At 36.1% G+C, this 13507-nt stretch overlaps 1 protein-coding gene across 1 annotated transcript; it reads right to left on the bottom strand.

The window, feature by feature from the left end:
- Positions 1-5535: 5535 nt before the first annotated feature.
- Positions 5536-5862, bottom strand: LOC145045579 (uncharacterized). The gene has a single exon (XM_078993900.1). The coding sequence runs from the start codon at positions 5860-5862 to the stop codon at positions 5536-5538; it is 327 nt and encodes a 108-aa protein (XP_078850026.1).
- Between the last annotated feature and the right edge of the window lie 7645 nt (positions 5863-13507).

Here is a 13507-nt window from a genome sequence, read left to right on the forward strand (position 1 = left end):
TATTCTCATGTAATCATTCAAATATTCTAAAAAATATACTCTAAGTAAATATCACTCAGTGCTCATTTAATTTCACCTTTCATGTTCAACAAAGAGTCTGAAAACCCTAAGAATCCCGGTTTGAATCCATAATGGACTAGGATTTCCTTATTGGGCCTAATGGACCAATAAGCATTCAATTCAACTATTTTAGGCATGGAAACCCTGTTTGGATTTGGACCCACTTCCATAAATCTATAATATTTTGGAACATTTGGGCCTAAAATGATCCATTCTAACCCTAATGGGCCTTATTGGGCCATAACCACTCCAATTGACCCTAATGGACCTAAAACCTATCCCTTTATCTTATGTTGGGCCGTAAGTGTTTCTAAGGGCCAAAGGGCCGAAAATTTTATAATTAGGTTCAAAAAATCCTAACTAAAGTTAATGGACTAAAACTATTTCATTCCTATCTTCTTGGCTCAAACTCTCGGCCCAACACCATTTAACAAAAAAAAATGAAATGGGGGGTGGGGGTTGACTTTGGAGGTGCCACCTCCATATTATTGACCACACAACAATGTAATTGTTTCTCATACTTCTATGTAGACTTGTATAACCTAACATACTTCAAGACTAGTCTCTCTTCCTCTCTCTCTATTATTCTCGGCCAACACCAACATCTCACCACCTTCATTTCATTTCAAAATCATCTAAAGAATACCTCTCTTTCATCGATAATTCGAGACTTTGTGTGGATCTTCGAGAGATTCTCACCTAGATAATCACTCATTGGTAAGTTGTTATCATATTTAAGTCTTTGATTTTCATCCTAAAGCTAAGAACATTCTCTTATGAAGCTACATTTCGTGATCTAACATCTTAGAAACTTCATAAGCTCGAAACCCACTCAAGGAGCTTGTTAGAGCCAAAATCACATCAACTTCTTCCACTTCCTCTTCAAAACGTAAACATCAAAGCAAAGGTGAGTTCATACCCCCTTGTTTTTTATTTTCATATGATTTTTGGGGGAGAATGCAAGTAAATTGTGTAGATCTATGTGTTATATGCATGTTTTGTGTGATTTCTTAGTTTATTTTGTGGAAAATATGCTAGATCTTAACCATATCGATATTTTAAGTAACACTGAGCAAAGATCCGTGAACTAAGATACTTTATACATCATATTAACAAGTCAAAAGTGAGTATATTTTTAAGATATAAATGTTTACAACAAAAACCTTGTTAAGGGCCAAAAATTGTCAAGAAAACAAAAGATAAGGGCAAAGAGTGACATTTATATTTTTATCGGGATCAAACAGGTCCTACTGGTATTAAAAGGGATTTTTATGATAAACATAGTTTCTAAAGGACCAAAAAATTTAATATGAGCTTAATGGCCCAAACATTTGGGCCTCACGGTTTTTGGGCCCAAATTTGCGAAAAAAACGAATATTTGGGATTAAAAATGTTATTTGGCCAAAGTTTGAATCATAAATGTAAATAAACCAAATTTTGGGGTGAAAATAACATTTATTTCTAAATTGGACAAAAAATGTAAATTTTATCAAAATTGGGCCGAATGTGATAATTTTTACAAACAAGAGGCTAAAAATGTAATTTTTGCAAAACTGGGCCATAAATGTCAAAATATAAATGTTTGGATTAAATCCATGAATTTCTAAACATTTGGGACAAAATTACAAATTTTTATAAATTATGGACTAAAGTATTATTTCTACAAAACTTTGGGCCTTAATTGAAAGTTTGAGGATTATTGGCCAAAAACGTCGTTTTTATAAAAAGGGGACTTTTATCATCAATTTGGTAAACCTTGAGCTAAAACAAACAACAAAACAATAATGATGGATGAAATATGCCAATAACTAATTTATTGGGCCTAATATTCACACTATATGGTCAATGGGCTTTAAGGGACCATTTAAGTGTATATTGAGCCCAATATTTTTCCATGACATGTTTATCGGGGCTGGCGACTCATTTACATGTTAATCTGGGCCTGAGCTATGGGTCAAAGTCTATTGGGCCTTAGTGGTCCGCTCACATGACTATTGGGCCCAAATTACCCTCTTACATGTTATTGGGCCTTTATGGTCCATTTACATGCTAATTTGGCTTAGAATGCAATTCACATGCTAGTAGATCGTAACTATACCTTTGCGTAATTATTGAACTTCGTATACTTCTATATGTACCTTTTGAATATGAAAACATACAACATACACTTAAACATTAAACATAGTACAAAGCGTTGAGAATCTAGTGAGACATGTCGGTTGGCACCTTTGAGTGTACAATCATAGCCTGCAGTCATAATCAGAGTTTCTTGGAGGGAAAGCTGGAGTTTGTATATAGATCTATACGGGGTGACCCCCCACGCGTTAACTGTTTGCTACAGCTAGACTATGCCAGTCTATGGCGAGAAAATCTTGAGCAATACCAGCATTTGGAAAAATGCCAAGACGAGCAACTTAGTCATTATCATGTATGGTTATAACGACTCATATAGAGATTCCATACCAAATTTAACGTTTTGAAGATGAACCCTTCGATTGTGTCAATGCAAAAACGACTTATTAAACGATACAAGAACCCCGACATTGTTATAAAACAGAAAATATCGGATTTTCTGGGAAAAATATTCATATACAATTATGACTTACTCACAATACAATGAATCTAAACTACATTCATATATGTTACAACTATGAAATTCACACATGCATTTATACTTGATTTTCACATCATTTTTAGACATTTAACTGAAAATAACGGAATTTATGGGTTTTTACTAAAGATACAAAGACTTTTATTCACCATACTTATGAACTCACCAAAATTATATATTTTGACCGTTTTCAAAATAACTTGTATTCTCATGTAATCGTTAAGCAAGAAGGATTTCAAGAATGTATGGATTTATTTTGTGTAACATCACTTATCGTACTTTTAATACTTTGAAACTATGTGACTTATGAAAATGTACTTAATGTGAACAATGATGGTTGTTATATGTAATGTTGTTGATGAATGTGTTATGTTTCATGTATATTCATTGTGATGATAATTCAATTGTTAGTCACATGATCCCCCGGACGTTTCTGCCGTCTGGTTCGGGGGTGTGACAAATACACCGCTCACTTTGATGTTCAATCTTGTCATGAGTCTCTCGTCTTACGAAAGCTTCACAACCCCAAACCTTGATATGTGCCAACGAGTGAACCTTCCCTTTCCACATCTCGTGAGGTGTTTTGGCAACCTTCTTAGTTGGGACTAGATTAAGGATATGGGTGATAGTCTCTAAGGTATACCCCCGTAATGAGATTGATAGCGAAACTTGACTCATCATGGAACGAACCATGTCCAACAAGGTCCAATTACGCCTCACATCCACACCATTAAGTTGTGGTGTCCTAGGAGGTTTCAATTGTGAAAAAATTCCACATTCCTTACGATAGTCGTGTAACTCAATACTAAGATACTCACCACCTCTATCAGATCTGAGCGTATTTATCTTCCTGCCTAATTTGTTCTCTACTTCTTTCTTAAACACTTTGAACTTTTCAAAGGTCTCTAACTTATGCTTGAATAAGTAGATATAGCCATATCTGTTATAATCATAAGTAAAAGTCACATCTAAGCGATTTGCATCCCTTGTGGTGGGTCTTAAGGGCCCAAACACATCTGTGTGTATGACATCCAACAATCCCTCACCTCTTTCACAAGTTCCAGTGAAAGGTGATTTAGTCATCTTTCCAAGCAAACAGGACTCACTCGTGTCATCTGACCTTTGGTCAAAAGACACTAATATTTCATCCTTTTTGGAGTTGGGCAATGCGCTTTTTGTTAACATGTCCAAGAAGACAATGCCACAAGCATGCCTTGTCTAAATCAGGTAACATCTTGAAACATATACAAATTTAATTGATTATATATTTGTTTTTAGTTGGGTGACTCGACGAGTTGGAGGTTTAGACTCATCAAGTAGAGGTTGAGTTGGTCGCTTGAGTTTTATGACCAACTCGACGAGTTAAGAGGCCAACTGGGCGAGTTGGAGTTGTATGAGGAAACCCTAATTATTCGGGTTTAGCACCCTATTTAAAGGACTCTAAGCCTCCACCCCATCTCCCTCATCACTCTCCACATCCAGAGAACAAACCCTAGTGAGCTAAACCCTATCTTGAGTGTGTATGAGGCTTAAGATGCTTATTTTGGTGGGATTCTTGAAGAGTCGTGAGGATTTAGGAGCATGGATTAATGGGGAGGCAGAGGATCTCTTATATACTTCATTTTGGCCTCCTGTTTCAGTCGGAGGCTAGTTCAGAGATTCGTGTGCGAGGTTTATTGCTTGCTTGCTTTCGAGGTGAGTCTTCTCATTATACTTTACCTAAAGTGGTAATCTTTGTGTGACCGGAGGGTCGTATGTGTTATATTGAGTATTGTTGTATCCTGCGTTATGTCTTTGTGTATTTATGTTGTGTATTATTCTGAGCTTTACCGAGTTAGGACCGGGGGGTCCACCCAAGCTGTGAAACTGGAGGGTCTTCAGTGAGACACGTGACCGGAGGGTCCATATCAAGCCGTGAGACCAGAGGGTCCTTACCGAGATGCATGAGACTGGAGGGTCCATGATGAGTTATATCCATGAGAGGGTTATTATTTGAGCATATGGTATTTTTGGTAACTCACTAAGCTTCGTGCTTACCGTGTTATGTCTTATGTGTTTCAAGTGCTTCTCGGGATCACGGGAAGGCACCGGCTTAATCGTACACACATGAGTTCGAGATTTGTTCTGGAGGGTCCTGGATTGTGCTATAAACAACTTTTGAACATGTGTTTTTGATAAGTTAATATAAACTGAGGATTTTTGTGATTGTTCTAATGAGATTAATGTGATTTTAAATGAAAATTTTATTTGAAAATTTATGGTGTTACAAATCATTAGACGAATCAATATGCAATACATTATTTCCTAAGTTATCTACAACCATCACAGTTTCATATACACCATTACAAGGAAATGTTTCAATATAAAAAGTACCATTATAATAAGCATTTATAGAACCACTTTCATTATTAAATGAATATCTAAATCCTTATCTGTACAAACCATGAAAATAAATAATATTCCTCGTCATTTCTGACGAGTAGCAACAATCCTTCAAATCTAAATCTAACCCACTACTAAGCACTAAAGAGTAAACTCCGATCTTGGTAATAGGAGATGATTTCATATCCTTTTTCATGCTACACATCCTTACTTCTTCTTAGTAAAAAAAATGTGAAAACCACATCCTGTATCAAGGACCCAAGAACTAGTATGTGATGAGTTTCTAGATAGAATAGTATAAAAACCTACAAAGTCGGGCTTTATCTTCCCATCCTTGATGTCCTGCAAGTACTTCGAGCAGCTTCGTTTTCAATGCCCCTTATAATGACAGTAGAAACACGTTGCTTCTTTTGGATTTGAGGAGGGAGGGAAAAAACCGGTTTTTCCTTTAGATCCACTTGTAGAAGATCCATCATGAGACTTTACCTTCCAGTTCTTTGAGAGGGCTTTCCTTTTTTCCCATTTCCATCTCCAATAGATAGGACTGGAGTAGCAACAGGAGTGGATACAACACTTTTTCTTTTTAATCTACTTTCAGCAGTTCTTAACAAACCTTGAAGTTTGCTCAAGGTGACTTCCTCCTTGCTCAGATGATAAGTCATCATGAACTGATCATAGTAGGGAGGCAAAGAGTGCAAGACTGTCTCTATAGCCAGCTCTTCATCAAAGTTGACATTCAACTTGAGCAAACAATCCACATACCTCTGCATCATTTGCAGGTGGGTTGTGATGGACTCTCCATCTTTCATCTTTGTTGTTATGAATGAGGTGACTATTTCAAACCTCTCTTGACATGCTCTTTGATGGTACTTTTCCATCAAGTCCTAGCACTTCTCGTAAGGCCATTAGTCCTCATAGAACCCTCATAGCTCAGGAGTCATAATGGCCACCATAACGCACGACACTTTGGTTGCTTCCTTGCATTTGGCCCTATACTCAACCATTTCTTCGGGAGTAGCAGTGGCTTCATCTATCTTGACAAGTTCCTTATCGAGTATATGTTCCTTATCTTCGTAACGTAAGGCCATTCTGATGTTTCTGATCCAATCATTGAAACTGGATCCATCAAAAGTATCCATCCCATAAATGTTCAGGAACGAGAGTAGGTTCAAGGAGTTGTTGTTGGAGATTGAGCCAGGAACATTATTTCGGCCATACATCTAAAAAAGAAGAAAGAAAAGTTTTCGATTAAATATGAAATCCTTAATATAACACCCAAATGAAATATTAAGGCTAGGACCCAACACAATAATTCACAATTAGGATGTGAGATGTCGTAATCCAATTGTATATTATTTGAAGGTAGGTAAATGACGAATTACCAATTCCACCACAAAAAATGAAATTTAAATAAATTAGGTTTATTAAATGAAATTCCTAGATCTTTTTAGATTCATTTAACTATTCAATGATATGTTTAATCTCGATTATTCCCTTCAAGTTTGTGAGTGGGATATCGAGGATCACAAATAAGGTGTGAATAACCATGCAAATTAGCTTGGTATTCTCGATGTCATTTACCACCTAATCAATGTGCCGGTTAACCTTACACGCTCTATTTATCAATGATAATTTATGAGCTAGCCATTTCCACTCTTTTTTAGTTCATGTTAGTGTGTCAGTTAACCACACACGCTCCACTAACGACTTGACAAAGCACAATTTGCAATGTCATGGATTAGTATCAAATTCACATTTTCCTAAAGGAACTAACATTGGGAATTTATAAAAACATTTAGTTACTTTATATTTCATGGATTAGCATCAAATTCACATTTTCCATAACTCTAATTAGTATGTACTTGACCCGAGAGTAGCATGGTCAATTTGGGTTGCATGGCACTGGAACAATTTGTGGGATGGACTTTTGAGAAGAGGATATTTATGATTTATTAATATATTATAAGTTTTAGTATATTAATATGAAATCCTATTATTTAATTAGTATTGATCAAGAATTAATTTGGAATTAACTTGGAATTATTTTTGTGATCAAAATAGACTAATTAAATATATGGCAATTGATTGTCATTCTTATAAAGTGGGCTTATGATCCATAGTTCCTTATGTTGGGCTAAACCCATGTGGTGACCCATGGATACTCCATGGAGGTTAAAAGCCATGGAGCATGAGGAATGTGGAAAGTCATTCACATTAGGTTTTGCATGGTGTAACCCTAGTTGTGTCACACTGTATAAGAAGTCTCATAGCTACCAAAATTGGCACTTAAGTGATACATAAGAGGGCAATCAGATTTTGTGAGTGCAAGTAACCTCCCCTCAAGTTCTCCGTTGTTGGTGATGTTGTGTAAAGCATTTGAGGCATCACACTTGGGGTGCTAGGCTCTTAAAAGCTTAAGGTTTCAAGCTACAAGAAAAGGTATCTCGTTCAAATAGATTTTTGTATTGTATATACTCCATAATTTGCTAGTTAGGATGATGCCTTGGAAAATTGATAGTTTGCATGTATAATAGAGAAAACATAGATCCAAGGTATCTAGGTTGCATGTACACCATAGGAGTGTTAGAATGCTCAAAACCCTTCATTAATGTCCTATCCTACCCATTCGGCTAACGACCCTCCACCAATCAAGGAAGCGGTGGGTGAGAGTGGACACCCATTCAACCACCATTTTTAGGAAAATTCCTTAAACCCCCTTATAGATCAACTTCATGAATGAGGCCTACTAACGGTAAGACCGAATCATCTTATACATATATAAATTAAACCTATATTATAATAGTATAAGGATGTATTTTAACCATTTCAAAATACTAGGGTTTTTAATATAATTTAACATTTTCGAAATTAATATCTTTTGTGACAACCCGAAATTTTCATTCATACAAACCCTACAGTCAAGCACTTCAATTAAAAGTTAAATACTTTTCTGCTAAATTTTAGACGGTTTAAAGTCCGTTTGAGTATTTTTAATAATTATTCTTGAATCGAATGGATAAAAGGAAGTAGTTTAAAGAATATCAGGGTAACAATGGAACAACCAACACCTTAGTTAGGTGTTCACGGCCAAACAAAGGGAGTTTGGGTCGTGAACTCCCATACGGTCGCAAACTCATTCCTTAGGTATGAGTTTACTCCCGATTCCTTTCATTACTCAACTTCCACACTCAAGAACACTTACCATTCTCTCTCAAGTAGCATCCCGTTCTTCACCCGATCTTCCGAAAACGTAAGCGTTTCTTAACTTGATTTGTTGTTATAACCTAACATCTAGTTGTTATACATCATTTCATCCATTCATTATTGCTTTTCATTTAGATCTTCAAGTGTTCTTCAAAACACCAAGAACACAAAGAACACACACTAGTGTTCTTGGACCTTAAACACCCAATCAAGCTTCTATCTTGTAAGTACACTTGTCCTAGCTTCTTGTGTGCTTAGAATGAACTTGTTTACTGTGACAACCCAATATTTCGAGACAATGTAATGTAACACCAGTCAAATTTAGGTCAAAATTTAACTTTCCTAAATTCTTATTTGGGTTAAATAAAGAGGTAGGAATCGTATCAAGGTTTTCATACATATAAAGAACACTAAAATCCGAGTTATAACGAAGAAGTTATAACCATTCTAAGATTCCCGACAAAACCGTCAATACAATTAAACGTAAAAATGCAAAATTTCGATGCAATGGTTTTTAGCTTTAAGTATCTAAATGAAAGTTGTAGATATCATTAAACCGTAAACATATGTAAAAAGGACATTCAAATCTGACTTCGTATGAGGAAGTTATGATTTTTCCAAGATCCGGATATAGCTGTAGACAACTAAAAACTCGAAATAGAGATCAAGAGATTTTTGGCCGATACAACCTAAATGAGAATCGAAGGTCTCAACCAAAGTAGCGCAACGGTAAAAAGTCTGGTAAAAACGGATGTCGGATGAAGAAGTTATGGATTTTTAACGGGCTTTTCCAGTCCTGGCCTATTAAAAATAAATAATTAAAATAAATTCAAAATTAGCTGATGAAGTCTAAATGAGTGTTGTAGACTATATTCTCACCTACGCGTGCATATAAATAATGTCGAAACGGAGCTCGTACGCGAAAGTTACGGATTTTACAAGTTTAAGGTTCAAAATTCGAGGTTGTCACATCTGCCACGACGTGGCACAGTTGGCCGCGACCCAACAAGTGACTGAGGGCGTCCAATCAATGGAAGAGTATAATATTTGCTCACCACGATGTCGCACACCAGATATGCCCCTATAAATAGAAGGTTAAGGGTGCCGAGTTTGATGCTCATCTCTTTCCATGTAAGTGTTGTTACTCTACGTAATTACCTCAAAAATCAATCTTGAAGCACCGGTTTTCACACTCAAGTTCCAAAGGAAGGTTCCACACTCTCGAGATTCCTGATATACTTGAGATTCCGGAGAATCCAGAGAAAAATCAACTCTTCCAAGTCGAAGTTCTGCTCGATTATCATCTCGCTTTCTCCCATCAATCAAGTGAGTTCATACCCCTATAACTATACTTTCAAATGTCTTATAAATGCATTTTATACACTTTAAGGGGGGAATACAAGTAAACACACGATTATCATCGTGTGAAAAAACATAAATCTTTTGTTATACACTTTGTTATATAATCAATCACATGCGATTTATAACTGTGTTTTCGATCAAGGGATTTCTATTACTTTACATTGTCTTAGCAAACAAACTACTTTTTTAAATCGTTGTATACACCTCAATCAAGTCATCAGTATTTATGATTAAACTCATTCATGTGTGTTACGAATTTTTCTTTTAAACTTATATATTATGTATACATATTTTGATATAAAAGTACAATTCAATCATTTCAATACCTTTGAGTAGCAAAGGTGTACATTCATTTCTTCAATTTCTATAACGAAACTTACTAGTAAACTATAATAGGTATAGTTTAGGAGAATACTATCGTATACAAATATTATAACACAGAATACTATAATCAAAGGAGCATACTAATATAATATGATAAAGGGAACATACTAATATACTATGACAAAGAGAACATACTAAAATACTATAGTATGAGAACACTTACGGATCTAACTATACCAACGTTTTATTTACAAGTATGCATTCTTCATAACAAGGATAATCTTTTCATACAAAAGGTATTTCATTATATTTCTCGTGAACTTGTTGTTAGCAGTCATGTGAGACATATGGCTTTGTTAGTACCAAAACGAAAGTCCCCATCTTTAACTAGAGTCTCCTTGAGGGAGAGCGCGAATTTTTGTATAGATCTATATGGTTTTGATGAACCCGCACCTAAACTGTAAGCTCCAGTTAGACCAGTAGGTCTGGGGTGACAAATGTCGACATTAGTACCACGTCTAGTATGGTTATGAGAAACTTACAAACCACGGAAACAACAACTCTTGTACGTAGTATTATACATTTAACTCCTTAGGCCGTAAACACTACAAAGTGGTGATATTGTGACCCTAATGCTTCCTAAGGCTTGGACTTAATCGATGGATGCTCAATCTTGACTTATAAGACCTCAAAACACCATATGGAACTTAGTACCATGAGTTTATGGCCATAAACTCATGAAGAAATATTCACACCCTCAAACCGGAATGGCGGAAACGTTCAGGGGCGGATGACTTCATGTGGTAACGTAACAATTGAATACATAGTAAAGAAAGCAACATAATCATCATATATATAATTGAAAGTTTACATTATTTAAGAGGTACACATTCAAAACCAATTACAATATGATGCCAAAATATGAATTTAAACTAGCGTCGTAGCGTCCCTTCTTCAAAAGCTGTTTGTTACCTGCAATTACTGAATTCCTGGGACATACAAGTAGTTTTGAAAGAGTAGATCAACATATTAGCTAGTGAGTTTCATAAGTGTTAAATGACATATTTGCATGAACTAAAACGAAATGGTTTGTTTTTGTTTGTTGGTTCCTAGAAAATCCCATATCCTCTACTAGTATAAATGTAGCCTTCTATCGAGACCAATGTTTGTTTCAAGAAAAATTTATGTTTTTCCGTATGTGGATAGTGGTTTAGAAGTTCCAAAATTGTATCACGATAAGGTTTTTCATGCCTTAAGTAGTTAATTAATGTACGTATAAAATTGCCAATACGTCTGAAAAACCCCGTAAATCAATGTGTTTTTGATACTCCATGTGAGTTTTATAACCATGCTATTTGACTAGAAATGCCTATATACAACGTTCTTCAGGCGTTGGAATGTTCTGACGTTTGTCACCCCAAATGGTGTACTGTAGCTAACAGTCAGGGCGCGGGGTTGTCAATCCCGTATAGATCTATACACAAACACCATGCTCCCCCTCCAAGGGATTCTAGTATATAATACAGGACTTGAAATGTGTACTCGAGCGTACGTGAAGTTTAATGTCTGACAAAACTTAGTATAAAACAGATTTACGTGTGAAAATGTTCGTTTGTTCTTGTATATGAATGTAATTTCATGAAATAGTATTTCTAGTATGTAAAAGTTCGTAGTGTTCTCGTAAAACTATGCCTATTATAATTTTCTAAAAGTGTGTTTTGTTTGTATAGTAATCCCTAGTGAAATGCTCACTTGTTATGAAAAGTATAATTTTTGTATTGCCAAATATGGACACATATACATACAATATAAGCAGAGTGTTTGATTTACATATATACATAAATCATTTCTTATTTCAAAGATAAGATGTTATCGTGGTATATTTTGCATACGAAAAGTTTCTCTATAATAGTTATAAATCACATATGATTCCATTGATAAAAAGTGTATAATGAAACTTTATAGAACACACGGTAATAATCGTGTGTTTTACTTGTATTCCCCCCCCCCCTTAAAAGCATATAAAAACATTTATAAAACATTTAAAAGTGTGGATTATAGGGGTTTGAACTCACTTGTAAGATCGAAGAAGGCGAGATGAAAACTGAGCAGAATTTCGACTCGAGAAAGTGGATTTTCTCGGGATTCTCGAGAATCTCGGGAGCACAAATGACCTTCGGGACATGAGCAAGGAAACCGGGGCTTCAGGATATCACGTGCACGGAAAACAAGGCAAAATGCAAGAAAGATGAGAGGAATTGGGCCTTTTCATCGGAACCCTCACATCCCTTTTATAGGCGGTGGGAATAGCCTTGGTACGCTGGGCGTACGCTGGCATCATGCGTGATTGCCTCGGACCTTCGGATGGGACGGGGCATAGCCTCGCATTGGGGCGACGTGGATGATCCAAGGCCTAGGCCTCGAGTACGCTAGGCGTAACTCGGATTGGCCTAGTGATTATCCTTCGGATAATACCGAAATTAAATATAAAAATTTTATTTTTATTATTTAATAAATTTAAAAAATTCATATCTTCTTCATACGAACTCTGTTTTTGACGTTCTTTATATCCACGCGTAGGTGAGACTACGCTCTACAACTTTCGTTTAGATTCCGTCGGCAAGTTTTGAAATTATTTTTATTATTTATCTTTAAAAGGTCGCGGTGAGAAAATTTCGTTAGAAATTCATAATTTCATTATCCGACGTCTGTTTTTGCCAGACTTTTTACCGTTGAAAAACCATTGTCGAGACCTTCGATTCTCATTTAGGTCATTCCGGCCAAAAGTCGCCCGATCTCCGTTTCGAGTTTTTAGCTGTTCGTTGCTAAGCCGAACTTGGAAAATTCATAACTTCCTTATACGAAGTCAGATTTGGGTGTTCTTTTTATGTACGATCACGTTTTAATGACATCTAACATAGTAGGAAATTAATTAGAGACTTTTGGACATTTTATTTTCGAAGTTAATTTCAGTATAACAAAAGTGGTTACAATACTTGACTTTTTAGGTCGTTACATAGAGTTGAAATATCGGGTTGTCAAATCATCCCCCGGTTAGAGGGAATTTCGTCCCGAAATTTAAAGTAAGAAAGATACTTGTGAATCAAAGAAAAATATGTGGGTACTTTTGTTTCATCTGATCTTCGCGTTCCCATGTGAATTCAGGTCCTCGCTTAGCGTTCAAGCGAACTTTCACAATGGTTATGCAACTTTGTTTTGTTTTTTTGACCTCTCGGTCCATGATTTCTACCTGTTCTTCCACGAAGTTGAGGCTCTCGTTGATCTTGATCGCGTCGAGTGGGATAACAAGAGTCTCATCAGACAGACACTTTTTCAAGTTCGAGACATGGAAGGTTGGATGTATGTTACTAAGTTCACGTGGTAGATTAATTTTGTAAGCTACAGGGCCAATTCTGGCGAGAATCTCGAAAGGCCCTACGTATCTTGGATTTAGCTTTCCATGCTTTCCAAAGCGTATTAAGCCTTGCCCCGGTGAGACCTTCAATAGAACGCGGTCTCCTACTTGGAATTCCAAAGGTTTCCTCCTTTGGTCAGCGTAGCTTT

Source organism: Lactuca saligna, chromosome 5 (assembly GCF_052625555.1).
Source record: "Lactuca saligna cultivar CGN05327 chromosome 5, ASM5262555v1, whole genome shotgun sequence".
Classification (NCBI taxonomy): domain Eukaryota; kingdom Viridiplantae; phylum Streptophyta; class Magnoliopsida; order Asterales; family Asteraceae; genus Lactuca; species Lactuca saligna.

What these genes read in the sequence shown, in the direction of transcription:
- LOC145045579 (XM_078993900.1), bottom strand. Translation starts at nt 5,862, where the DNA reads ATGAAAGATGGAGAGTCCATCACAACCCACCTGCAAATGATGCAGAGG.